Source organism: Panthera onca, chromosome F1 (assembly GCF_046562875.1).
Source record: "Panthera onca isolate mPanOnc1 chromosome F1, mPanOnc1 haplotype 2, whole genome shotgun sequence".
Classification (NCBI taxonomy): Eukaryota; Metazoa; Chordata; class Mammalia; order Carnivora; family Felidae; genus Panthera; species Panthera onca.
This window is the reverse complement of record NC_138355.1, coordinates 38795850-38822182: the sequence shown is the minus strand read 5'-3', so window position 1 is coordinate 38822182 and position 26333 is coordinate 38795850. Positions and strand designations below refer to the sequence as shown.

The window sequence follows — 26333 nt, the reverse complement described above, 5'->3', positions numbered from 1 at the left end:
CGACATACAAACGTGTTGAAAATGTCACAATGTAAGGTAAAATTTCCCTTTATCCACACCCCATATCCAGCTACTGCCTCATTTCTCTCGTCCCTTTAGAGCAAACCTACTTGTTTCCTATCATCCCTGATCTTACTTTATCAGCCCACATTCTCTCTGGAACACACTGCAATTAGGTATTTCCCAGTGCTGAAATACCTCTAAGCAGAGCTACCAATAACTTTAGGTACCTAAATCCATTGTTCAATTATCAGTCATCTCGTCCAGTTCTAAGTAGTCTTTGACATGCTTGCCCACCTTTTGAATGATATTGTGTAACATGTCCTTCTGAAGTATGTCCTTGATACTGCTTCTGGGACACCAGCTCTGATAATGTGATTTATGATAAATATTTGGTATTATTCCCCATTCCTGGCACAGAGATCCTAAAACTCTTGGAATTTCACAAATGATGAGAGAAGTAAATGTGTCTTCTGTTATGTTCGTGAGATGACTTTTATAAGACCCGTAGGTCACCAGAGGATAACCTGGTTGCCAGGAGGGCTAACCATGTGATGAGGGGGTTGGAACTTTCATTCCCATCTTGACCTACAGGGGAAGAGATAAGGGCTGGAGGTTGAATCAATCACCAATGGCTAATGGCTTAATCAATCATGCCTATGTAATGAAGCCTCCATAAAACCCCAAAAGGACAAGGTTCTGAGAGTTTCTTGGTAAATACATGGAGATGTGGGAAAAGTGGTGGCTGGAAAGGGCATGGAAGTCTTGTGCCCTTTCCCCATACCTTGTCCTATGCATCTCTTCCGTCTGGCTGTTCCTGAGTTATATACTTTTATAATAAACCCATAATCTAGTAAGTAAATGTTTCTCTGAGTTCTGCAAACTGCTCTAGCAAATTAATCAAACACAAGGAGGGGGGTTGTGGGAACCTCCAAGCTATAGCCAGTCAGTCAGAAACACACAGATGGCAACCTAGATGTGCGACTGGCATCTGAAGTGGATACGAGAAGCAGTCTTCTAAGACTGAGTTCTTAACCTGTAGAAATCTGATGCTAGCCCTGCATAGTGTCAGAATTGAGTTGAATTGTAGGACACCTAGCAGGTGTCTAAGAGTTGCTTGTTGGATGTGGGGGAACCCCGCCTCCCCCAACACACACAATGTAATTGTGTCCTAGAATCATTTTATCAGCCTTCCCTAGTTTTTCTGGGTACTATCTGGCTACTCCTCATTTCCCAGATCGCTAATAATGGAGAGTCTCCAAGGCTGTCCCTTCGACCTCCTCTCTTTGTTAGCCATTTGGGCTCTCCATGTGATCCCATCCAGTCCTGTAGCTTTAGAAATCATCTATATACTAGCAGTTACCAAGTTTACATCCTAGCCCTGACCACTCCCAACTGCCCATTCTATATCTTAAGCTGCATATCAAGTAAACACACTTAATAAAAGTGGATATCCAGTAAAGACCTCAAGCTTCTTTCTTATACGGTCACTGTTGTAAATACCTCCTAAAGAAACAGTTTTTAAAAGTGACAGCATTGAGTAACTAGATGACAATTTAATGCTTCAAAATACGGTGCACCACATAAATCATAAATTCTTTTTCCTTTTCTTTAGATAAAGCAAAGAAGATTAGTAAATACTTTTTCAATAACATTATTTAGAAATAAACTACTAACCAATACACTGGGGTAATGACTGCCATTTTCCACTTTTACACACAATTTCTCTTGCTCCGTGAAGTAGATAATTTTCTTTGCAAAGAACAGCTACTTTTTCTCCATCCTGATAATTCACTGTGGTTAGCATATTCTGAGCATTAGGTATCTGAGGTGGAGGTGGGCAGAGTTGTGTCTCTTTTCCTAAAAAATATTGGAATTAACTTATTTGATTAATAAAATCTAAAGAAAACAGCTCAACAAGATAATATTTCAGTATATTTCAGTATAACGATTGTGTGTGTATGTATATTTTTAGGTATATATATGATGCTATAGTGACAAATGTACTTTATGTTAACATAGTTTAAGGTTTAACAAGCACTTTTGGGGTACAACCATCAGATTAAAATTTCTCTGGTGTTCCCTTCTATTTCCTATTCATTATTCTGTCTCTTGTACAAATTAACCCTTTTAGTTTTTTCTAGCTAATTTATATGATTCAAATAAGTTATGCACATGTTATTCAAACAAGTGAACACAAAAAAATTAAATTGGTGATAGTAATGAGAGAACCAATTAAGACTTCCCCTAATAACCTAACCCTTGATCTCAATAAAAGCTTTCGTGATTTGCCTTTTGTTCTAAACATGACAATGACTGGTGATCAATGTAATTAGAATGCTTCTATTTGAGTAGAAATTAACTTACTTTTGGTTGCTTGGTTTGTTCTAAGGGATAAATTTTAAATGGCCAATTTGGATGCCAAAACATCATTAACTGAGCCACAGTCCCACCTCCTGACCTGGAGTCATACAGTGTTCTCCTTCAGTTCATTCCCCACCCCCCACCCCAGGACAGAAGCTGCTAAAGTGGTACTTCCCTTCAAAATTATTACAAAGAAATTAATACATATTTTTTATCTCCCACTATACTACTTTCTTTTAAAACCAATATAGAAGAGTGAGCTTATCTCTCCTGGTTTCACTACATTTAAAAATATACTAATAATTTATAGTAAACATTTCCAAAATTATGTGAGTAGAACCTAAGATCAGTATAATTTCAGCGAAAACACACATACTACCTGGAACCTGATTTTTACATTGGGTTTATTTTTTCAAGGAAAGGAAGGCACATTAGAATTCTATACTTCAAATCCTGTAAACAAAAGCTATTTCTGTGAAAACCCAGAGGGTTCTCTGAGAGGTGGGACCACTCATGCATATTTCTATGCTCTATATGACTTGCCCTATTTGTTTATTGGTTTAAGAAATATATGGCATAAAAGAATTTCATTCCAGTGTCATCATTATTCTAGTCAACCTTTAACAGGGTCAGTCTTTAATTATCTGTTTTGGCTCAACTAACTCTGCAAAAGAAGATAAAGAATAGCCTGATATTACTGTTATTGCACATTTTCTGTTGGTGAAGTCTGGCTCATAGGCCAGAGGGCAAGCTATGAAAAGTACATGAAAAGAAGATAAGACACATTCAATAGATAGATGGGGCAGTTTGCTCTGTTACGTAGACGTTTTCCTACTTTGGGTGTCCCATTTCCCCTTTGTTGAAGAATTTTGTAGTGTCATTTATTCATTTCTGTTTAGGTGTGCAAATATTTTTATTTAAATACAAAGTCACAAGGATGAATACTTGTTGAATTTCATCAAGACTCTTGACTGAGCATCAAGGTGTGTGATGCCAATCTTGGGAATCAGCAACCATGTGCTGTTTACCTCCTAGAAGTCCCAAATGGGGAAATAGGAAGGTTGACATTGTCTGTAATCTCAAACATATAAATAATAATTAAAAAAATGTAAACCAAGTCCCAACTAACCAAGTTAAATATTCAAATATCATTGCTATTATATTTTAGGTAAAAATATTATGCATGATTATGTCAGTTGTCCAACTTACTTTCGTTACAGAAGTATGGACATTGTCTTTAGAAATTTCAACCTAGTATAGATATAGTGTAGTTGAAACAGCACTAATATAAGAACCAAGAAACGAGTTCCAGTCTTGATTTTGGCTAAGTGACTTCTTGGGGTCTTGTATTCCTGGTCTGTAAAATGAAGGACTTTGTTGTGTTTCTTAAGAGTAAGTCTGGCAGGCGCCTGGGTGGCTCAGTCAGTTGAGCGTCCAACTCTTGATTTCGATTCAGGTCGTGATGGCAGGGTCGTGGGATTGAGCCCCACATTGGGCTCTGCACTGAGTGTGGAGCCTCCTTAAAATTCTCTTTCTCTCTCTCTCTCTCCCCTTCTGTCCCTCTCCCCCACTCACGCTTGCTCTCATTCTCTCTCTGTAAAATAAAAAAAGAAAAAAATAAGTCTGGCAATTTGAGTGACAAATATTTGCCACTTGATAATATCCTCACCTAATCTCCACCTGCCACCTACCACCATTTCTCGAAATTGTTATTAAACTCTTCTTTCAGCTTTCAGGAAAGCTTCCTCCTCAGTTTTCTACCTCATTCTGGAAATATAATTTTATTATGTATAAGTACAACCTTTAAGAAAATCAAGTTGATGCAATAAATCAAATGTTTATAATTTTTATCTAGCTCATATCGAATATTTGGGGATTTTAAATACCATTGTTAATGTGTTCTGTATATTTTATAGAATTTTTAGTATTAAAACTATCAGTAATCTGACAACCAGCAATGGAGGAATGGTACATTATATACCGCCTTATCTAATACACAAACATATTAGGTTCTGATGTGAAATCAACAATACAGAATAGATATTAATGTGTATGATATGATAATAGGATTAATAATGAAGTACCATTAAGGTGTAATATTTTTAATGCTGCTGCTTCTCCATATAGGCAGATATGTTTTATTCCAGAGTCACTTGAGTGGCTCTCTCAGACAAACATAAAGCATCATGGGGAATGAGAGCGGCAGGATGTCTTGTTTTTGTCATTTGGCCCAAACTACATTTTTTCCCCAAATGGAGTTAAGGGTATGAGTAGACTGGAAAGGAGAAGGGGGGTTGTCAGGAAGTGAAAATATTTACACAAAAAAACTTCTGGGATTTAAGCAGCAATAAAACAATAATCCCATTTTCTTTTCCCCAAGATTTTTTGTGTCGATCCTGCCAAGATGAAGAACTGACCAGGAAATATAATACGGAAATGGAACTCAGGACTCCAAAGGAAACTCCAGGAAAAGAGAGGTGAGCATTCTGAAGTCATCTCAACATTGAGGATCAGAGGGAGACAGATTTCCCAGATGCTTTCTTTTTATTTTCTAACCCTAACATCAGACTTTAGCAGGGCACTTGGAAAAGGTTGACAGATGTTTTGGTTGTTTGTTTCAGGACTCTGAAAATTTTAACAGTTGTGCTAGCCTTCATACCACTTGTAAATTTTCTTTTAAAACTCTGCTATTTTGTGGCGCCTGGGTCGCTCAGTTGGTCAAGCGTCCAGTTTCGGCTCAGGTCATGATCTTACGGTTCGTGGGTTTGAGCCCTGCAACGGGCTCTGTGCTGACAGCTCAGAGCCTGGAGCCTGCTTCAGATTCTGTCTCCCTCTCTCTCTCTCTGCCCCTCTCCCACTAGTGCTCTCTCTCTCTCTCTCTCAAAAGTAAATAAGTGTTAAAAAAAAACACAAAAAACCTCTGCTATTTTATTTATGTTTATGTTTCTAGTGGCTTTCTCATCCTTTCACTGTTCCAGGAAGGATAAGAGCAGCAATGTGACTTGCTTTTTTCCTTGGAGGGGCATATTATATTCTGGAATTTCATTCATTGGTTTCTTAGCTCTCTTATAAGACTGTTTAAAATAAAAAAAAAAAAACTATAATTTTAGAGGTGCTTAGGTGGCTCAGTCACTCTTGATTTTGGTTCAGGTCATGATCCCAGGGTCATAGGATCAAGCCCTGCATTGGGCTCTGCGTTGAGCATCCAGCCTGATTAAGATTCTCTCTCTGTTCCTCTCTTCTCTCTCTCTCTCTCTCTCTCTCTCTCTCTCTCCCTGTCTTTCTCTCTTTCTCTCTCTCTCTACCCCCCCTCACCCCGGCCCCTCTGCCCACTCACGCATGCTTTCTTTCTCTCTCTCTCAAATTAAAAAAAAAAACTATAATTTCATACTTTATCTTGATTTTTCTTGTTTTACGGGTATAAGTAACATTGTCTTCTTCCTTTTCTTAATAAAAGAAACTAGATTCTACAGCTATAGTAAAGTTCCTCTTGTGGATATTAAATGTGGATTCACATGTATGTGTTTAGAGAAAATAAAAACTAGAAATTACACATATGTGATTAAGTAGAAGGAAAAATGAGGAAACCAGTGAGGCCACAAGAGGAACTTTACTATAGCTGCAGGATCTAGTTTCTTTTATTAAGAAAAGGAAGAAGACAATGTTACTTATATCTGGAAAACAAGAAAAATTCGTGTCTGTGAATTTATTTATTTTTTAGCATTTATAAGGGCTATACTATAGCATATCGTAAGGCAACTTGCTTTTTTCATGAACTATGATGTTTTGAGACCCATACATGTTTGTATATGCAACACAAAGCATTAAAATAAGAATATTCTTCTTTCCTTTGCCTAGTCTTCCAAATTCAATTATACCAAGATTTAAAATGAGATGATAAAAAAACTTTTTTTTTTTTTTTTTTTTTTAGAAACAGAGAGAGCATGCAAGCAGGGGAGGGGCAGAGAGAGAGAAGCCTAAGCAGGCTCCATGCTTTCAGCACAGGGCCTGACGTGGGGCTCAGTCTCACAAGCCATGAGATCGTGGCCTGAGATGAAATCATGAGTGGGATGCTCAATTGACTGAGTCACCCAGACACCCCAATAAAAAACTTTTTAAAGACATGCCAAGAGATTATAAATTATGCTCTGCTCCCATTAAACTGGTATTGCACGCATGAGAGGCTAAAAGGATGAGTTTTAAAGAGCCAGTAGTAAAGGTTTCCTTAAAGAGTGCTGTCTGCATGTTATATCATGGGAGAGAGAAGGGTAAAATCACATTCCGCTTAGGCCAAGTGAAAGTAGGAAGCTTCTATACAACTGCTTTTCCCAGGGAATTAATGGTACAAAGAACAGTTTCTGACTCACACTTGAAATTTGAGAATAACTGAAGTAGTCTGTCTGGTAACACCTAAAGGCATGCCTGCACTGGTGATATTTTCCATTTCCAAATCTCAGTGGCTAGGATGGAAACCACAGGTAAAGGCTAGCTGTGGGTTGTCTTAAAAGGGCTTTCCATGAAAAGTCAACTGTGGGGAGTGAAATAAGTCCAATGGAAAAATGGGCTTGAAATCCAGGATTGCTAGAACTTTGTCAAGACAACTACCCTAGGTTAAGGGAAATCTCCAGAAACGGCATTCTCCTAAGATCTGTAAATGCCCTTTTCATGGTATTTTCCTTTTCAATTAATGTTTTTAACTCCTTCATTTTCAAAACTGTATTCTTATATTATTTTTCTTATATTTGTATATTCATCTAATTTTGGCTTATAGAAATGTTTATTTGGACCTACCCACCATTCTTCTTGACTAGAGTAGAATTGATTAGCTAGGTCTGCTCATTAACCTTTATAAAATTATTGTTATTTCCCAGATCAGCTGTAAGTAAAATATTCTATTTCATTCATATCTTCTTTTACATTTATTATTTTGCCTCCTAATATCTGGAGTTTACTTTTCCTAGCCTAGGGGAGATAGATAATAGATGAAAGATAGATGATAGATAGATAGATAGATAGATAGATAGATAGATAGATAGATACTAGATCCAAACTTATTATTTTAAGGCTATACATTTCACTCTAAATTTTGGTTAGGTTGCCTCTAAGGGGTTTTACTATATGCTCTGAGAATTATAGTTCTTAGTAGTGTAAACACTATGTTATTAGGTTATTTGGAAGTGAATTATTTCACAAAATGAAGGGTAAGGAAGTAGATAGATATTATTATTACTTTTAAGTATTATTTCTTTGTGGTTATAAAAAGTAATCTATAGGGTATTAATATTTGAAACTTATGAGAATTATTTAATGCACAATAACAGATTAATTTAAACATTACATGGGCACAGAAAAGGCTTTAAAATGGTTGAAACACTCAAAGCAATACTTCACTTCCTTACATAAAAATAAAAATATATTGAATAAAGAAATTTAACAAAAATAAAAACATTTTAGTTGTTTTAAACAAAATATAGTTACCCTAGCTTCTTGAAATTATTACTTCTTTAAATTTAATATATTTTACTTTTTACCCTCACAATTTCTGATAACACCACATTCTTTTGTTAAGAATTAATATTTCATCTTGCCGATATATATTTTATATGATTTATTTCAAAGGATGATTTTGAGTGGTAAATTCCTTTCATCTCTCCTGTGTTTAAACATGTATTTATTTTGTAATCATCAATAAATACTTTGGGTATGGAAAACACTGGTTGCCAATTACTTTTTCTAAGCACTTTGAAGATAATGCTCCATTTTATCCTGGCTTCTTATATTATTGCTGGTGAGAAGTCTGAAGTCTACTCTGTTTTCTCTATCTTGTTATTTCTCTGTAAGCATTATATCTTTTCTATGCCTGGTTTATTTTAATTTAATATGGTGCCCACTTTATAATTGTTTGTAATTTATAATCCTGTTGCTCAAATTAAATAATTTGAAAACAAGCCTTTGAGGAATGTGAGATTTAATATTAGGAAAATAATTCCTTGATCATTTTTCTTCCCAGACTAATTTCTACTTTTGGTCCAGACTTTGTCATGTCTGTTAGTTTAACCTTCACAGTGTGTCATTGGGTTTTAGTTGTTTCCCAACATCATTGAAGATTGAGTTTTTGTTCTATTTTTACCGTTCTTTTTTTTTTTTTCTTTTATCATTCAAGAGATTGTAACAGAGTAAAAATGGGTTTACTTCATCACCTTTACCAGAAGGCAAGGGCTCTTAAGTGATAATATTTGAAAATAGTGTTGTGAGTAGTTTCTATCTTCACCATCAACTTAAAAATTTATGTTACGCAATAAACAATTTAATTTAAAAACATGTTAATTACAAGACAACTTTTCTAATAAAGATGAAATAAGTTCTACAAAATCTGGGTTTTTTTCTCTTACAAAAATATCTCTAAAACAAATCTTACCTCTGCAGTTTGGTTCAGGATACCAGTTTCCATTTATGCAGGATATTTGCATCTGTGCACTGTTCCCCAAACATCTGTAATTTATTCTGGCATTATGATTATATTCAGGCATACGCGGACTTAGCAGTTTTCTTCGATAAAAATTTGGTATTTTGCAACTCTTAAGTTGGTCTGTTGCTATTCAAAAGGAAAATATTGATACATGAGCAGAATATTGAACAGAAACTAGCAATTATTTCAGTAAAATATCTGAAATATTAGCGGTATAATGAAATCATGTTTGATGCCTTTAGGCCATATCACATAAAACTACTCTTAATTTCATTGCGTAGGCTATACTGGCTGTTGAAAAAATGAGAAAGAAAATTAAAAGCTGTGTTCCATTTTGAATGACAGAAAAATATGTCAAAGTTGCTTAGGAAATGGGAATGCAAGATGGATTAGTCTGGTCCAGGGTTTTGACTGGAGAACAGTCCTTATGAAACTTCATTCAGCCTAGTTTTTTTTTTTTTCAATATATGAAATTTATTGTCAAATTGGTTTCCATACAACACCCAGTGCTCATCCCAAAAGGTGCCCTCCTCAATACCCATCACCCACCCTCCCCTCCCTCCCACCCCCCCATCAACCCTCAGTTTGTTCTCAGTTTTTAACAGTCTCTTATGCTTTGGCTCTCTCCCACTCGAACCTCTTTTTTTTTTTTCCTTCCCCTGCCCCATGGGTTTCTGTTAATTTCTCAGGATCCACATAAGAGTGAAAACATATGGTATCTGTCTTCCTCTGTATGACTTATTTCACTTAGCATCACACTCTCCAGTTCCATCCACGTTGCTACAAAGGGCCATATTTCATTCTTTCTCATTGCTATGTAGTACTCCATTGTGTATATAAACCACAATTTCTTTATCCATTCATCAGTTGATGGACATTTAGGCTCTTTCCACAATTTGGCTATTGTTGAGAGTGCTGCTATAAACATTGGGGTACAAGTGCCCCTGTGCATCAGTACTCCTGTATCCCTTGGGTAAATTCCTAGCAGTGCTATTGCTGGGTCATAGGGTAGGTCTATTTTTAATTTTCTGAGGAACCTCCACACTGTTTTCCAGAGTCAGCCTAGTTTTTAAAGACCATGAAAAGATATGCGTATCTGATTGTTTCCCACTAAATAACCACATATCTGTGGGAAGTACAGTACTAGGAGAGATAAGTCTGGATTTCCCTTGAGGTTCAATTACTCCCACATTTCAGAAGCTCAGTAAAGACCCTGACGCAAGAAGTCAGAGTATGCTCACAGGAAGAACCCCCTGATAACAACACTATTGAGCCTTAGAACATGCATTCACAATGGGCCACATGCTTGTCTACATAGTTTTTATTGTTACGATTCTTCCCTTTTGTCCATAAATATGTAGCTCATCACGGAATCTTTCCTTAGGGTGTCCAAGGATGGCATAATGAGACATGAATTGCTCTGCTACTGCTTTTCTTCCAAGTGTTTTTTAATCCATGTTCTAAATCTCCCCTGTGTGATGCTAGTGATTGGGTATCTGTATTTCCCTCATATAATAATTGTTGACCATGAGCACATACAATTTACACCTTTTTATAACAGAGTCCAGTCTCTCGGGGCTGGAAAACATTCCCTCCCTGTAGGTCATCATGAATTGCCAGTGGCCAAGGTGTCTGCCAGGCTTAAAGAAGCACAAGTGCGACAGTTTTCATCACCAGAAGTGGGTAGGTCAGTTGATAAACCAAAAGTCTAGGAAATGAGGGAAGAGAGTGGGTCTGGGTTTTCCACTTTAGAATCTTGAAGAACAGCAACAGAGAGTGCCAGTTTTTAAAGCTCAGAATTAAAGGCTTTCATATTTTGAGATTTCTGGAGATAGGACGAAGGAGAACAGTATCTGAGGGTATCAGGACAAAACTTGCACATACTTATACATTACGGCTGAGAGCCCAAGACTGCTTGAATGCAGTTGAGAGAGCACAGCACACAGCCTGATGGATTGATAGAAAAACCTGAAAGAGATTTCACTACTTCTGCGGAAGAAAATGGACAAGCTGATCAGAAAATCTGGAATAGAGTTAAAAGATTTAGAGGCACAGGAAGAGTAAGAATCAGGCCTAGTTCCTAGGTCCTGCCTTCAACTCTTTCTCTAAGAGGAGAATCCAAATATCCCAGACGTAAATAGAACTCAGGCTACATGGTTGTTATTTTGGTGGTTGTTTCTGGACCATGTAGAGATAGTTTCATGAACTAAAGAAATAAAATAAAAGAGATTAAATTGTGATTATTTATAAAAATAAAATATCCAAATTCATTATTAGAACTAATATGGGAATTTAGCAAGATTGCTGGAGACAAAACCAATATACAAAATAAAATATAATCCTGTATATAGAAAGTATAACTCTTCAAATATATAAATTAATAAAAGATCTCAAAATAAAATATAATCCTGTATATAGAAAGTATAACTCTTCAAATATATAAATTAATAAAAGATCTCATTTATTTTATCAATAGAATCCCAAGGAACTTAGGGGAAAAGCTTATTTAGAAATAATTTTAATGAGAAATGTATATTATTATATATAAATTTTAATATAAGACCTGACTAAATAGATTGATGCATTATATTCATGGGAGAAAGAATCAATAATAAATAAAATTGCAATTCTGGCCAAATTTACAAATTTCATGTAATCCCAAACAAAATTGAACCAGAATTGTCAAAGAATTTAGTTTTAAAATACAGATAGAGGGGCGCATGGGTGGCTCAGTCAGTTGAGCGTCTGACTTCAGCTCAGGTCATGATCTTATGGTTTGTGAGTTCGAGCCCCACATCAGACTCTGTGCTGACAGCCTGGAGCCTGGAGCCTGCTTCGGATTCTATGTCTCCCCCTCTCTCTGCCCTTCCCCTGCTCATACTCTCTCTCTCTCTCTCTCTTTCTCAAAAATAAACATTAAAAAAATTAAAAATAAAATAAAACAGATAGATTCGGGCATTTTAAAGAATAGTTGCTATGATTATAATAAGTAAAAAAGATTGCTGTAATAATAATGATTTTTTCCATATTACTATAAAAATAGACAAACAGGTTAAGGGAACAGAATAGATAATCTAGAAATAGATATAAATAGGGTACTAGTAATGGCATGGGGGAAATAAATATTAGTAGAAAATAGAACAATTCACTTAGTATTGACATAGTTTTCCACATCGACACAAACAAAAGTACTCTAATACAACATAAATATAACAAATAAATTAAAAAAATAAATCTTAGTAATGAGATTTTAATCCTTAGAATAAAAGGGTATATATTTATGCACCTAAAAAATGAGGGATTCCTAAACAAGATACACACAAGCATGCAAACAATCGAAAAAAGAAAGATTGACAATTGAGTTTAAACAAAACCCTCCAATGAAAAAGGTATCATAGAGAAAATAAAGCAAAAAAAAACTTTAAAACTTTAAAAGGTTTGCAATATAATTATGAGAATATTTAATGCAGAACTCAAATCTTAAAAGGAGAAAGAAAACACAAAGTTAAAGAAAAATGTTCATTGCACGTAAGAGAAAATCTAGCTACCGACAAATACTTGAATTTACACTCAATATTACTATCAGTCAGACAAATGAAATTAAATGCGAGAAATGATTTTGACCCACCGTCTTGGTGCCAGTTCAAAAATATTAAAATATCAAGTGAGGGCAAGAGGAGTAAGGTCTCCGTATACATCTGGCAGTACCTTGTAAAATCAAAGTATCTACAATCCAATACCATCAATTCCACTTGCAGATGTATGTTTTAGGAAACACTGAAGCATGTCTTTTATACCAGGACAAAAAAAAACAAAAAAACAAAAAAAAACAATTTCCATTTCCAATAGGGTAATGAAGTGATAAAGCAAGGTACGTTCTCAAGGTAGATTACAACACAGTAAAATTACAATGTTGAAGAAAAAAGCACTTTGCAAGTAGACAATAATTTTGCATAAGCTTAGGGGAAAAAACACAAAAATTTCCTCCTATATATATATATATATATACACACATATATATATATCAAAAAGTAGAATGGAAAGTACAAATTCTACTTTCTGCTTGATTGGAATTTCCCTTGGGAGGATGATAGGATAATGGATACTTCCGTTTTTCTTTCATGTTTTCATTTCAATGATTTATTCTATTACAAAATATTTAAAGCAAATAATGTCAAAAATATCAATTGTGTATAGTGTAACACAGATGTTTTACAGCATTCTTTTTTTCCCCATTTTTTTCAACGTTAACCAAAAATTGAATCAAAGTACCTTGGCTATGCCTTCTCATCTAGAACCCCTCTGGGACTACAACACGTTTAGGCTGAGGAGGAGAGATGAGGACAAGTTTTGAGACATTAATTCAATTAAAATGTCAAGCAGCGTCTGTATAGACTTCCTATGTGTATGACAAAGTCTAGACCAACAGAAGGTAGAGTGCGGGTATGTGAGACAAAAAAGAGAGCTGATACCAAGTGCACCGTGCCCCAGAGGAGGAGCTTGTGGGATAACAACCAAAAATAATTATGAAATGAGTTACTGACACAGAATCTTAACACTTTATGCAAATAAAGTAATAGAGTATTGCATAAAATACTTTATGCAAACCTAAGCGAATGATTACTCAGGCAGTGAATTAGAGATTGGGTCCATACAGATGAGCCCTGATATTCTGGCACTTTATAATCTAAATGGAAGACAAGTATCTATTAGGTACATGACAATGATAAATGTACAGACAGACAACAGAGTGGAGAGGCTATATCCTTCTACTAGAATTTTGAGATGAGCATATGGCTACTGGAAAATAAACCAGGAGAGGTTACAGAGGTGAGTGAATTTTGAGTTGACTCTTAAAAGGTGAATAGTTTTGCATATGATTACAGCAGAGAAAGACATTTCAGGAAGAGAGCAAAGGCACAAATGAGGAAAGGCACAGAGATTTAAAAGAACATGGCTTATCCAGAAGCTAAGGAAAATCCATTTTGCATAGCTCCATCACATGGTGAAGATAGGATCCAGCGGTAGATACCTAGGAAAAGCAATCTGATATTACCCCGAAGCAGAAGTCCCAAACTCTCCTGGTTCACAGAGCTCTAAGCATCTCAGTAATTTTTCACAGTGTTCATAGGTCAAAGAAAATCTTTACAAATTCACTTTCCTAAGTAATTAGGAGCAAACAACTTAGTAAGTATCTTATATCCTGTTTAATACCTGATGGGCACCAGCATGTGCTGGTGTGGCTATATTTACTGACTTAAAAAATTATAAACAATCAAATACAAACTTAAGAAATGTATTCTCACCAACACACTCGGGAAGTTCAGTCCACATTCCATCCATACAAGTAATTACATTATTTCCAACCATTGTATATGCATTTCTGCAGTGCAGTTCCACAGAAACACCAGGTCGATAGGGAGGGACTGAGGGCTGGGCATAGCCATTCTTGAGGTGAGGTACATATCCACATGTTTTCACGTGTTCTAAGAAAATGTAATAAAAGATCTGCTTACTTTTAAAATATTTCAAATATATACATGTAAATATATATATATATACATGTATATATACATATATATATGTATACATATATACATATGTGTATTTCATATACACATATATATATGTATATGAAAAGTGCAAAGTTTAAACTGTTGTGTTTAAACATTAACATCTATTTACCAAAACAAGTAGGCAGATTTGTCCATTCTCCATCGATGCACTGTATGTTCTTAGGTCCCATCATTAGAAAAGCGGGATTGCAATCATACTCCACCATTTCACTGTGTCCATATTCTTCTTTCCTTATCTGTTTTGTTTTACCATTGGGGAGTTGAGGGGGTTGACCACATGACTGTACTTGCTCTATCATAAAGAAATTGTTTAAATAATGCTTAAATAGTCTTATAAATCTGGCAAAACGTGGAGTTACTATTTTGGTTGACCTAGAACTAAATTACATTTATGCTACATTCCTATTTTCTTCAGGTTTGCTTTTTACAGTGTACATAGTGTATTGTGTAAAGTCTATTCTTTTTCTCAAATATTGATGCTTTTTCTATAAATAATTCTGAGCAAAGAAAGATGCACAATGAACACATATACCGATCATATGAATGTTACATTTTGCCCAATTAATTTTTTTGTGAAGTAATTTAAAGTAAATGACAGACATAGTAAGATTTGACTTCTAAATTCTTCAGAATACCTAAGAAATAAGAACACTGACCAGCATATACAAAACATCTTATTGCATTTCTTTAAGTTAACAATTTTTAGGGCAATCTTATCTTCTTTCTATATGCAAATATCCTGATTGCGCCTACCCCCCATATTGTGCAGGTTATTATAACCAAGATATTAATTGTACCCTTGAAGATTTTAAAGTAGTTCAATGATCTGGATATCATATAAAAGTAAGTAGTTGTCAAATATGTGATATGATATACATATGCCATTATAGTTTTTATTAATTAATACCTTTAAATATATAAAATAACTATCAAAAATTTTGAAAAAGTAATATCATCTGAAGCAAGTAAAAAAATCATAATTCTTTTATATTGAATAATCCATATGTTTATTTGATTACTTCTTAATTACTTAATAAAATATAACAAGGCCCACACAATATTTTTTAAAGTATTCTTTTTTTAAATTGAGTTTGGGGAAAAATCCCTAACATTTCTCAGTCCCGGTGACTATATTTTGATCTATAAAACTCCATTACATGTTTCAAAGCACAGAGGTAGAATTACCCCTTGATAAAGGAAACATAACTAATCTATGACCCAGCATCCCTCCTTCTTCTCAATTAAAATACTACTTTTGCCATTTTTTTGCAGTTTGTCAGATTATAGATATAAGATCCGATAAAATACATAGACATTAATATAAAATTTTATAAGTTGTTTCATCAGCTCTAAAATAAATATTGACCTTTACATGTTGGAAAATTAGGTGACCATCCAAAATGATAGCATTGAACTGAATCTGGTCCAACTCTTACAAGTCCTTGTCTGCAGGAAAATTGCAACACATCTCCAGGTGTGTATTTTTCTTGTTTTGGATAAACATGTATGTTAGCTTCTAAAAATGGAACAAGACATTCTGTATCTAAAAAAAAAAAAGTAAATAAATATGTGTGAAATAATCATTGTGAAATTAAATTTAACATGTGCAATACAAAAATAAGATTAGGGGGACTTCATACGCAGAGATGCTTATATTCTTACCTTCAAAAAATAAGCTAATTATTTACACCCAATAAATATGTGTAAGCCCCTTTTAAGAAATTAACATTTTGAACAGCAAAGTAAAATTTTGTATGACAATCTCCTCAGGACCATAATAAATGTATGTAGTATATGGACTTTTTCAAAAAAATGGCTAAGCAACATGGCTAAGTTGCTTCTAGGTGTTCTGAATCTTTCCATTATACCCAACCACATCTCTAATATCTTCCTAAACCACATCTATAATAACTTTCTAAATACCAATGCATTATGAATGCCTTCTGGTTCAGGTAAAAATGGATATATATATGAATATGTATGTGTATTTTTCTCTTCTAATCTGTATTCGTGGTTCATTTATAAAATTAGATATTGAAATTCACATGTAAAAATACAAATGACATTCAAGACAAATACTCTCAAATCAAGCACAAAAATATGATGAAATATTTTCTAATTAAATCTCAGAAATACTATTTAAACTAGCCAGTTTTATACATTGTTATCGGCAATTTAATAGTTTAATAACAGTTTGTACAAACCCCCTGGAATGTGACTCACTCAGCTTTAGTAAAATTTGTACCCATGCATCTCTGTGTTTTATTCCAATAATTTTGCATGACAGTTCTTTACTTACTGGTTGTTTACATTCCCTTTCTTATCCAATTGCAAAAAAAAAAAAAAAAGCTATTGAAAATAATTTATCTTGGCTGATGTAGGATTTTCTAGCTGCTTTTTTTAAGTGTAATTATCACAGAGTGTTGTAGACAGAATAATGGCCTCCCCAAAATGTCCACGTCCTAATCCCTGAAACCTGCAAATATGTTACCTTTCCTTGGAAAAACAGACTTTACAGAAATGATTAAATTAAAGGACTTGAGATGGAGAGCTTATTTTGAATTATCTGGGTGGTAGTGGACCCAATGTAACCACAAGGATTCTTACAAAAGGGAGCAGAGGTGTCAGAATCAAAGTAGGCAATATGACAACAGAAGCAGAGGTTGAAGTGATATGACGAAGGGCCATGAGCCAAGAAATGCAAAGGGCTTCTAGAAGCTGTAAAAGGCAAAGAGATCGATCCTTTCCTCGGACTTCCGGAAGGAAACATGATTCAGTATCTTGATTTCAGGACTTTTCACCTCTAGAAATGTAAGATAATAAGTCTGTATTGTTTTAAGTAATTAGGTTTATGGTAATTTGTTACAGCAGCAGTAGAAAACTAATACATATGGGGAAAAATGTACAACCATATTTAAAAGGCACATGATTTGGCATGACCTGAGGCATTCTGGGCTGCATTTGAATCAAAGACTTTGTGTAACACCAAGAATGAACTATAATGTAAGCTATGGACTTTGGGTAATTGTGATGTGTCAATTGTCAATAGCACCCTGGCCTGTCAAGTTGAAAATGGGACAGATTATCTTGCATGTGCGGCACAAGTAGTATAGAGAAATCTCTATACCTCCCCCTCAAATTTGTCATGAAACCCAAAACTGCTCTAAAATAAACAAAAACACCAAGTCTCTGGCTATAAACTATGAGTAATAATCCAATGACACGGAAGAGGATGAAAGTCAAGGAATAAAGTATCTAAAGTGACTGCAGCATGTATAACCAACTATAAATTTGGTAATGTTTGCTTAGTTTTGAATTATGAGGCAGTTTTAATTCAAGGTACCTTGAAAATAGCTTTAATTTTGGTCATAAATATTATAATGTACATGGCATATAAACAATCTTATTTTGGATGGGCTAAGTGCTTTTCAAAGATCTGTTATTATATCAACATTTAATGTTGGTCTTTTAAAGCTATATGGAGCACCTTAAATTTAGATTGTTGTCCATTAGGAAATATCTTTCAAAAGAGTCTAGTGAAAAGAAATATATTCAGAATTGCTTCTATTTCCTGGATAAAAAAGTACTTACGATAGCATTTGGGCAAATGACACCAGTCATATTCACTACATACCATGAAATCTATGCTGCTTCCAATCTGTTTTTATTTTCTAAGTTTACTTATTTATTTTAAGAGCGAGAGAGAGAAAGAGAGCAAAAGAGAGAGCATGAGTCGGGGAGGGGCAGAGGGAGAGGGAGAGAGAGAATCCCAAACAAGCACTCCACCATTAGCACAGAACCCAATGTGGGGCTCAAACTCCAGAACCATGAGATCATGACCTGACCCAAGAACAAAAGTCAGATGCGTAGCCAACTGAGCCACCCAGGGACCATGAAGAAATTTTTAATATATATTTTTTTTTCTCTAAGCAAAAAAATAAATAAATTTTTATAAAAATGGATAAGCATATTCAGATTCAGACAAAAACCACTGTCAACTACAATATCTGATTTTAAATATTTTTATGAAAATAACCACACTGAAAATATCAGTGTTTGTTTAGTAAATACTGTCATGATAAGTTAATAAATATGGCCATTAGGAGAAAAAAATAAGCGTTATGCCAGGGAAACTACAACCTAGAATTATTCTTTCAGTGCACACTTTTCGTTTATTAAAAATAACTGTGGGCGCCTGGGTGACTCAGTTGGTTGAGCACCGAACTCTTGATTTCTCAGGTCATGATCCCAGGGCTGTGGGATTGAGACCCACATAGGGCTCCACACTGAACATAGAGTCTGCTTAAGATTTTCTCTCTTTCTCCCTCTGTCTCTCTCCCCCGTTCATGCTCTCTCTCCCTCTAAAATAAAAAAATAAAATAAAATAAAAATGAATTAGCCATAAATCCTCAAATAAAACATTCTAGGAAACAATGTAAAGTATATTAAGTTTTATATACAATAAGGTAGATTATAAATAGATGTATTGGTTTTTAAAAAAAACGAGAGCAAAGAATTCTTGTCAGTAGAGTTTTGGCATGCCCAAGAGAAATCCAATTCAGTAATCTAATAATTTCCTATAAAGTGTTATGGGTGATTTCCAATAAATCAGACCCCTGCATTAGGCTTCACACTGGTTTGGGGTTACTACTAGGCAGAATTCATTTAACTTGGGAGTATCAGACCAGGTCCTGCATCAGACCAAAAATGGCACTGAATTCGTAACTGGAAAACCAAATAGGAAATAATAGATAGTAAAACAATTGGCTCTAGAGGATTGGGATATGGAAACAGTGCAATGAGAGTACAAAAAGGAGTCCATGTATAACTCACGTGAGGTCAGAGGTTTTTAGGCAGACTGTTCATTCCTTTAGTTGTTCAGTAGTAGTGTTCCATGAATCGATATGCTCCTTGTTTTTACTGTAAATGACTGTGGTGGGCTAAATAATACCCCCTCAAAGATGTCCACGTTCTAATCCGCAGAACCTGTGAATGTTACCTCACATGGCAAAAGAATTTTTGCCAATGTGGTCAAGTTAAGGCTCTGGAGATGGGGAGATTATCCTGGATTATCCAGGTGTGACTGATTTGATCAGAGTGATCCTTACAAAAGGCATGCAAGAAAAGTCGAAGTCAGGCAGAAAATGATGTGACCACAAAAGGAGAGGAACAGGGAGAAAACTATTTAAAGGAGCCAAACTGCTGGCTTTGATGGGGGAGGAAGGGGCCCCAAACCAAGGGGCCTCTGGCAGCTGGAAAAAGTATGTAAACAGTTTCCTTGCTAGAGCACCGGAAGGAATCAGCCCGGCCTACACTTTGGATTTAACCTAGAGAAACTGATTTTGGATGTCCTAGCCTCCAGAACTGAAAGAGAACAGACCTGTGTTGTTTAAGCCATCATGTGTGTGCCAATTTGTTACAGCAGCCACAGGAAACTTATAGAATGACACACTGAAGCACCAATTTCTGGGAGTTCTGTTAAATAAATTAGCTTTAAAGTTTGCCTTTACTCTATCAGCTGAACTGTAGCCTATAAGTGTATTATCACATATGTCCGCAAATGACCTCTGACCTAGAGTGAGGTAGCCATGCTAAAAATCATTTTGATCCCTGAAGCCTATAGGACTTTCACTAGAATAGCAGAAACTTCAGAATTTTAGACCTTATTCATTTTTGAAAGGTTTTTTCCCAAATACATTTTTTAATTATATATAGTCGTGTATCAAAAAATAAAAAAGAAGTATATGAGTGGCTGGTAGAGCAGATACAGTGCTCTCTCCATCTTTAATAACTGAGAATTAAAGCATAATGTTTAAAGCTTATAGCATACTTCTGAGACGTTTATGTACAGTTAAAATTCAAAAAACGGCCAAAACAAAACTGTTCAAACATAATATTGGGATCTGATGATAAAAACAAGCATCAACAATTTGTTTTATCAAGTAATATAATAAACTACAGTAAAAAGAGGATGCAACAAAGTATAGAAAATCTTAAATGTAATCCTGTTAATGTGAATTTACTACTTGGTAACATTGATATGTATATTAGAAACAATTCATAAAATAATTTTTGTTTGCCTGAACCTATAAAAGTCACTGTAAGAGAGAAATCAATGTCTCTCTCTATATTATATATATGTAGATATGTATGTATATGGTAACATACGTAAATAGGCAGATAGATAATAGAGGTAGATAGATGTTGATGATAGATGATAGGTAGGTAGATAGATAGATATAAATAGATGGTTTATTGTATCAGGACTGCAATAAGGTTTTGTACATATTTTGATCTATACAACTTTAGGGGATATCATTTATGCAACTTAAGCAACTGTATGCAGACACCTATATTGGAACACAGGCTAATATTGTTTTGTGTTGACTACCTGTCCTGGTGGAGACCTTGCTATGCTAGGAAAATAAAATCACAGTTTGCTCCTGTAAGAAAATCATGGTGGTACTTGAAAGGAGTTTGATATAAGACAGACTTCCCTGAAAATGTACTTGCTATATTTAAGAAAATATTAGTGAGGGCGCCTGGGTGGCACAGTTAAGCAACCGACTCTTGATTTCAGCCCAGGTTATGATCTCTCAGTTGTGAGATTAAGCCCCTCATCTGGCTCTGTGCTGGGCATGGTGCCTGCTTAAGATTCTGTCTCCCTCTGCCCCTACCCCTTTCGCATGTGCGTACATGCTCCCTCTCTTTCTTTCATTCTCTCTCTCTCTCAAAAAAACAAAAAACAAAAGCAAACAAAAAAACAAAAACAAAAACAAAACCTTTTTAAGACTGTAGCATTAAGAGTAAAGCCAATATATCTTTAAAGCATATGATTTACAATGTTAGTAACATTGGATACCAAATTTAAATGCACATGCATCTCATGATTGATTTACGAAACGATTAATGATTTTATCAGCATTTCCACAGCTTCTTTGGGGAAACAAAAAGTGTGCATGCTCCAGAAAAAGTTTAGAACTCTTGTTCTAGATATTTATTTTTCTCTATTCTTTTCCTGCATTCCTCTTATCTATTTTTTCATCTTTTTGTGTTTCTTTCCACCATTTCATTATCCATTCTTTATTTCTCCCCTTGCTACTCTAATTCTTTTTATTTATTTTTTTTTCAGATTATTAGGTTTATTACAACCATCTTCTAAGCTGAAAGACATTCTTCATCATCCTTCACAGGACCACAAAAAATCAGGGTCTAATTCTTTTTAAAAGCCATTCCTCACTAAATATTTGTCAATAAATTAACATAGTTGGTAGAAAATAAGAGCTTCCACCATGGTGGAAATAATTTAGGGATTTAAAGAAAAATCATTAATCATTGTTACCTAGATAGTTCAGCACACTCACTTTGTAGATCAGTAATCTCAGCTCAAATAGGTAATCATTTACTCATGGACCCAGAGGTAATTTTTCTCAGAACCCATGCTGGAGTCCAGTTGTTCTGAAACATTGTTGACTCTCCACGGTGTTCTCTCTCTCTCTTTTTTTTTTTTTTCATGTTTATTTATTTTTTGAGGGAGACGGAGAGGGGAACAGAGGATCCGAAGCAGGCTCTGTGCTGACAGCACAAATGGTGGTATCGTGACCTGAGCCAAAGTCAGTTGCTTAACCAACTGAGCCACCCAGCTGCCCCTGACTTTCTCCATGGTGTTCTTGATCCAACACCCCACCTTGGATACACAGAATTTTTCAAAGGCTAACGGAGTCTCACAAAACGTACACAGCAACCAGCTTGAGTGGGTTACTACTGAGTTGAGTTGTCAAATTGAGTTGTCAGGCTTCTAAAATACAATTGCTGGGCTGATGATTGCCATCATCTCACAAAAAGGAAGAGAGCTGGTACTCGAGATGAGATAACAATGAAATATTTATACCATAACTGAAGCCTTCTAAATTATGAGCCCTGTTCAACCACTGGACACTTCAGGTAGGAAGTCAATAAATGTGTTCTTTTGTTATTTTTTTGCAAATATTAGTCATCTGCAAGCCCCTCATAATTGAAAGAGGTCGTGGCCTAACTTACAATACGTAACCGAGTGAGTATTGTAATTCAAGCCGCTTTAAAAAGACTCTATTTTCTAGAAGAATTTAAATATTGAAGTTGCAGAATCACATTAAAAAAAAAAAAAGCCAATCAGAAGACTTCATTTCCTGATAAGATGGAGTAGCTGGTGTCAGCATAGCCTCCAACTGGGAAAACATTAGAAAACTGTATAAAACCTCTCTCTAAAAAACTGGAAACTGGCTGGTGCGAGTCCGTGATAATCAAGAAAAGGGGGACAAAAAACCACCCAAACCCCAAAGTTTGATCCGTGGTTGTTTCAGCTTTCTGGTAGCACTTTCCAGACTGTGTTGCAGGGAAGGAGAAGCTATACAGAGTCCAGCGGGAAGAGCAAGATCACAGTTTCGGAGACCATGGTGGCTAGAATTTACAGGGCAGAGTAACAGAGAGAGCGTATTATGATGAGAAAGAGCCAGAGACGTTTTAAGAGTGTTCTTGAGTCTTTGGTTGTGTACTAAGCTGTGCAAACAGGATAGAATTCCATGAGCTGGCTTAAGAGTGATTGCCAGGGACTCTTAAAGATGAAGAATTACAAGCGTTCACCCAAATCTGGGAGATCCCGTCATATTATAGTTTCCAAAGGAATTGTTTCCCAAATTCCAAGCCACTCGTAAATAAACCTAACGCTTACGGGTACAAAATATTTTAAACATAAAAACTGACAGTTTATTGAATTCAGCATAGGAGTTTAGTATACACACAGAAAATAACTATAAAAATCTATCTTAGTCATAGGACATTTTTAACTAGTATTGGACATATTTTCACTTAAATACTCTCTTCAGCTTAATACTCGAGTTTTAAATTAAGTTCATTTTCAACTAATGTGATAATTTTCATGGAAACAATTAAAGGGTGTTACTTTAACCTAAAGTTACAGCCTTCAAAGTGTTTGTGTTGTCTAATAACTTTACTTATTGCATACATTAGATTTGTGTAGGCAGGCAAACTTTGCTATCTGTACATCTATCAGACACAGTTGGAACTGAAAAACAAATGCATAATGATAAAAACAAAAGGTGAAACCTACATTTAGCTTCTGACAATAGATATATTTATTTTATTTATTTATTATTTATTCTTTGGATATATTTCTTTTAAAAAATCGCATCACATGTCAGGAGGTGAAACGACAGTATTTTACTTACTGGTGGAACTGCATTTGGGGGGAGAAGACCATCCATCTTCCAAACATGTAATGATGTCAGTATTACCGGGAAGGCTGTAGCCGATGTCACAGACAATTTGTACAGTGTCCCCTTCCAAATGTGTTTGTCCTGAAGATGCAGAATGACCATTTTCCACAAAAGGAAAGAAACACAGTCCTAAGGACCAAAAATTGTTTAATGTACAAGGTGGAAGTGTTAAAAAAAAAAAGAGCAAACTAAATTTGTGTTTTGCAATGTTTTAAAAAGAATGTCAAAGTCTCAAAACTGAAATCACATATAAAAACAAAATTTCAAAAGAATTTAGATCATACTACTATATATATGATGTTTACTATATGAAATATAGTCATATATTCCATATTTGGAAGTAAATTAACATTTCATTTTGTTCTGTGGTTTTTATTTAAAAATATTTTATTTTTATACACTTTTCCAGGTACAAAACAAGATTTTAATATACCCATTTCTCTCTCAATTTTCCTAAATGTTTCTTATAGAAGGAGAAAGACCATTACTGTCTCCTTTGTTGGTTCATATGTTCTGCCTCCCATTGTTCTTTGCTTAATATTATCTATTCTCTCCAGAGTCTGCTCTTCATGTTCATTGAAAGATATCATTGTAAGAACAAAAGAAGGGATTTATGGAAAATATAAAAGTGAAAATATTTACACTTATGCAATCTTTGCATTGCAGGAATAGTAAGTTTCAAATTGTTGCAAATAGTAAGTTTCAAAACAGAATGAGTATGTAGAAAGACTTGTTTTAAAATTTTTTTTAATGTTTATTCATTTTTTTTTGATAGAGAGAGACAGAGTGTGGGTGGGGGAGGGGCAGAGAGAGAGGGAGACACAGAATCTGAAGCAGGCTCCAGGCTCTGAGCTGTCAGCACAGAGCTCGATGCAGGGCTCGAACCCATGAACCGTGGGATCATGACCTAAGCTGAAGTCGGACACTTAAACAACTGAGCCACCCAGGCGCCCCTAGAAAGACTTGTTTTAAAGGAAAAGTATGACCAGGCTGATACGAAATATTAGGAACTGCATATTAGTAGTTCAACATATAAATCATCAGTTTTTAAGATTAAAATGTGTAAAGCACTTCTAGGTAATACAAGGAAGTTCACACATTTATTCTTCATTTGGTTTTCATAAAAGGCTTTTCAAGAAAGGGCTACATTTCTTATCTTCGCTGGCTTCTCTAGTCCTGATCCCCGTGATTGTCCACCAAGAGCCCCAAGAGCCCGACATCCCTTCCGGAATATCTTCTCTATTGACTGAATGACACATTCGCATCTACTGATCAGGGCATTTACTCACTGAGGCACCTGGGTGTTGGCGACCATCCTTCCTCCCTGCATGTTATGCGATTCCAAAAGGATTTTGAAGGAGACGCAAAGCTATATTCACAAGAATAATAAAAAGTTTTCCCAACAGGAACTGAGGAAAAGGGCGCATCTTTCTTGTCATCATAAAGAATTCCATGGTTGATTCTTGGAAAATCACAATGTCCCACTGGGAAAAAGAAAACAAAACTGAAGAATTAACCTACATCGGTGAATCATTAAGTCATATTTTAATCATCTCATTGATTTTTTTTCTTTCTTCTAGCTCAAATTCCTTTACCTTATGTGCCTTCCAGTGTACTAATTAGTTGAGAACAAAAAATGATCCCTACTTAAGAGTACAAGAGTATTTGAAAAGGCCATTGTCAATGCAGTTTATGTTTTGGAGCCAGGGGGAATAAAATCTCTTTTGCAGTAACTTCTAGAAGCAAATCCCCCACGGTTTAGGAACACGGCAGAGGGGGGGTCAGCAGCAGTTGTGACCTGTCCCCACAAGGTGCTAGTGGTCTGGGGGCTCATCCATCCATTCCTTTCTCTACGCTGATGATACCCGGGGGAATCTCTGCCTGAAGCCTCTGTGTCCTCTGGTTCTCCCTGGTGCTTGAGGATGAAGCGGTTTTGTTTTCCCCTTATGCAAAAAAAAGGAAACAACTTCCAGAAATTCTGCTCCCAAACCAGTTAATTGGGAAAATTCCCTTCTGGCATTTATCTAGGGGTGACTTTCCCTGTCACACGATATTTCACATGGGTGATGCTTGTGGCCTTTAGCCTGCAAAACCTGGAGTTTCTTATCTGACGGTTTACAATTTGACATTTGTCATTCTCTGGTAGTTTGGGAAAAGGTATGGAGGAAGAGACACCCCCACCCTGCCACATAACACTGACATCCGTACATTCCAGAATTCTTTTTCAGATCTGCTTTGCCCTCCCCTCAAATTACAGCATTTGATTTCCATGCATTTCTACCTACATATACTTTGCCATCCAGAGTGACTTCACTTTCATCTTCCAATTGTCCCTATTCTACCTACCCTTCAACGCTCATTCTACATTAAGAAAATACTCTTTGTGCACACAGCGATGTGCTAGCTCTGAAAGTTAACTTCTTCTGGCAGGCCTCCCTTATCCAGTCGCCAAAAGTAGGAGATAATATCTCTTGTCTAAGCTTTCGGATAAAAGCTTATGATGTTTCCTATGAAATACACTCCCTTATATATATACATACATATATCACATATATATATATATATATATATATATATATATATACATACATACACACACACACACACATAGTTTTGCTCTCTGTTTACTTATTTGCATGTTTTGCTTTC

General features: G+C 35.4%; 1 protein-coding gene across 1 annotated transcript in view; it reads right to left on the bottom strand.

Annotated features, from left to right (window-relative positions):
• CFHR5 (complement factor H related 5) overlaps positions 1–26333 on the bottom strand; it is a 33725-nt gene that overhangs the window by 4912 nt on the left and 2480 nt on the right. Inside the window, exons 2-8 of the mRNA XM_078440569.2 lie at positions 24974–25168; positions 23637–23813; positions 15776–15952; positions 14519–14701; positions 14140–14319; positions 8783–8959; positions 1678–1860 (exon numbers count right to left, since the gene is read on the bottom strand). Coding sequence (XP_078296695.1) covers positions 1678–1860; positions 8783–8959; positions 14140–14319; positions 14519–14701; positions 15776–15952; positions 23637–23813; positions 24974–25168 — 1272 coding nt within the window. The remainder of the gene's footprint in view (positions 1–1677; positions 1861–8782; positions 8960–14139; positions 14320–14518; positions 14702–15775; positions 15953–23636; positions 23814–24973; positions 25169–26333) is intronic.